Below are 2,850 nucleotides of genomic sequence, written 5' to 3' on the forward strand. Positions count from 1 at the left end.
CTATAATATGATTAAAAAGTTTTGTATGAAATACACAAAATTCCCTAAAAAATTTAAAGAAAGAATCAAACAGAAAAGATATTTATATGAAACAAAAGCATAATTTACCAATCAAGGCATTTTAACTTTTAAGTTAATGTTATTTTACTTTGTTTTTCTGAGTCACGTGTACTCTTTGATAACTAGAAATTGATCTCCCTTTTAGAAGTAGAAAGTAGAAAGTAAGAGCAGTTACCAGAGGTTAGAGAGCACCTTGGGAGGAGGATGGGGAGAGACTGGTCAACCGGTATGAAGTCACAGCTAGAGACGAGTAAGCAATCAGGTGACTGCCATTTACAACATGGCATTTGCAACATCAAGTCTATAACTGCCTAAAAACAATACTTTATATTACATTTGAAAATAGTACATTAATAATCCCCTTTTAAACTTAAGCTATTTTATTATTTTATTTTTAATTATGTGCTTATGTGTATATCTATGTGAGTATACGCACTTGAATACAAGTGCCTATGAAGTCAGAGGAGGTCGTCAGATCCCTTGGACTTGGAGGAGGTTACAGGGCCTTATGTAACATGAGCCCAAATTCATCTAGGTGCTGGGAACCAAGCTTGAGTCCTCTGCATGCAAGAGCAACACTCACTCTTAACCACTGAGCTCTCTCTCTTGTCCCTCCTCCTTTCATTTTCTAAATGACTTGTTTTGCTGGGTTAAATACTGATAAAGTTTTTAAAAGGTCACCTTTGCTAACTCAAAGTGTTTCTACTAGGATTTAAAATCTTACAGCATTGAACTTGAAAATGATTGCAGGTTATTGAGTTCCGGAGAAGAAAGATGTCATTCATGGAGAGTCAGATGGCTTCTTACCTGGGCCATTCCTAGTGTGAAGGCGAAGGGGCTAAACAAACTTAGAATCCACTCCACGGACGCGGGGAGGTACCTGTACACTGCTGTGAAGCCCACACTTCCCCAGAAGACGGTGAGAAAGAACACCATAAGCCCAGTGAGGAAAGACTTCTTTATCAAGACGCTCATTAAGAAAGCCAAGGCGATCTACAATAAGAGAAGACCCAGTTGGTTTATGTTTCTGTAATAACACAATTCATAACAGAAGGGATCGAGCATACAAAGTTACAGTTGGGATTAATTTGCATAGAGTGCACAAAATTATGTCTCACAAGTTGTATATTACAAACACCCTGAAATGCGCCTGTCTGGAGAGACTTGCAGGCAAGCAGCAGATAGAAAACAGCTGTGTAGAATAATGCTTCATGGAAAACCAACCTTTGATTCTTAGTGTAAGAGATGGGTGGGGGGAAATTTAGAACAACTCACCATAGACAAGCCATAAAAGAGGAAGAGGGTGAAGACCACGGCGAAGCTGCTCAGAACAAAAAACTGAACAGATTTTATAACAAGGGCCAAAAACAGGGCCATGATGAAGACGAAGCCCGCGTAGAGCAGTCCCCAGGAGAGCCTGGTGCAGAAACAAAATACTCTTAGTATTTCATGTTCTGTTACAAAGAGGATCGATGGTCAGTTTTAGCATAGCCTTTTTATTCATCCATTTTTTTCGTTCATTCATTCATGCTCTCCCCTTTGAATGTTTCCTTCCTTCCTTCATCCACGCTGTCATTCAGAAGATACTGAGCGGTGTCTGATATGCAAATACAAGGTAAGAGTTCTAGGCTGACTCCATTATGGACAAAAGATATTTTTTTCCTCACTTTTACCCACTGAGCCATCTCCCAAATCCAATAATCCTATTTTTTTTTTTGTCTCAAAATAATCTAGTTTCTGGTCTTCATCAATTGCTTTGCTGTACAATGTTCCGTAAAATGCACAGCCAGATAAACACACATAGAGGTAAATGCGCGTGCACATGTGCTTACACACACCATGGTGATGGAACGGAAAAGCTAGGCTTCTAGTCGGATTGATTTAGGTGGAAATGTTTCCTCTGCGATATTATTAGCCCCAGCCTAAGCACGTTCTGACCCCTCCCGCCTTCTTTATTCCTCTGCACAGCAGGAATGACGCCATGGTGGAAGCTCACTAAGGTGAATACACACAGGGCACTGTCTCAGTGACCCTCAGATTCTTTCCTCCCTGGAGGCTGCCCAGGGTGAGAAACTTCGTGAGTTTCCTTGGAAATAGGAAATTCTTCCCTGTATGTAAAACAGGAAACCATGAGGAGGCGGGAGGGAGTCTGAAGGGAAGTGACGGGAACAAAATGTTGAATATTTCTTCTCATATGTGGAGCTTAGGTTTACATAGATATACTCACATATGTATATGTGTTTGTGTACACACACACGCATGAGTGCGACATGAAAGCAGATGGGGGCTGTTTGAGGGAAGAAGAGGGACCAACAATAATGAAGGGATGAGGGACAGGGAAGGGTGGTGCGTGGTCAAAGTACAGTGACAGACATGCATGAAAGTGTCACAGGAAAACCATTATTTTAAATGCCAACTGAAAAAAAGTTTATTTTAAAAAGTATACTAGTTTTAAAAGCAAGCCAATTTTTTTTTTTTCTCTCTTGTATGGAAGTCTGTCTCTTCTTTTCCCAAAAAGGTGTCTTCGTGTTTCTGGATGGGAATATCAAGTAATCTGTATACTTGCCCTTAACACTGTTCATGTTCCATGAAGACAGAAGCTAAAACCCAATATCACTTCTGTGTGAGTGTGCTTGTGCGCACGCACTCCTGTGAATTCCAACATGTGTGTAGACATCCATCAGAGGACACTGGATGTTGGTCCCCTCCGTCCACCCTATTTGAGATAGGGTACCATCGTTGTTTTTTTTCCACTAGCTGATCTGTGAGCTCCCTGTCTCCACTTCCCAT

The 2,850-nt window shown here is 40.8% G+C and overlaps 1 protein-coding gene across 1 annotated transcript in view; it reads right to left on the reverse strand.

Moving 5' to 3' along the window:
* LOC103742225 (ATP-binding cassette sub-family A member 8-B) overlaps window positions 1-2,850 on the reverse strand; it is a gene marked incomplete in the record, with an annotated part of 59,972 nt that extends 57,122 nt beyond the window's left edge. Inside the window, 3 exon segments of the mRNA XM_017800647.2 lie at window positions 868-1,053; window positions 1,336-1,477; window positions 2,795-2,850. Of these exon segments, the coding sequence (XP_017656136.2) occupies window positions 868-1,053; window positions 1,336-1,477; window positions 2,795-2,850 (384 nt within the window).

This window comes from Nannospalax galili, unplaced genomic scaffold (assembly GCF_000622305.1).
Source record: "Nannospalax galili isolate Female #2095 unplaced genomic scaffold, S.galili_v1.0 scaffold781, whole genome shotgun sequence".
NCBI classification, from domain to species: Eukaryota; Metazoa; Chordata; class Mammalia; order Rodentia; family Spalacidae; genus Nannospalax; species Nannospalax galili.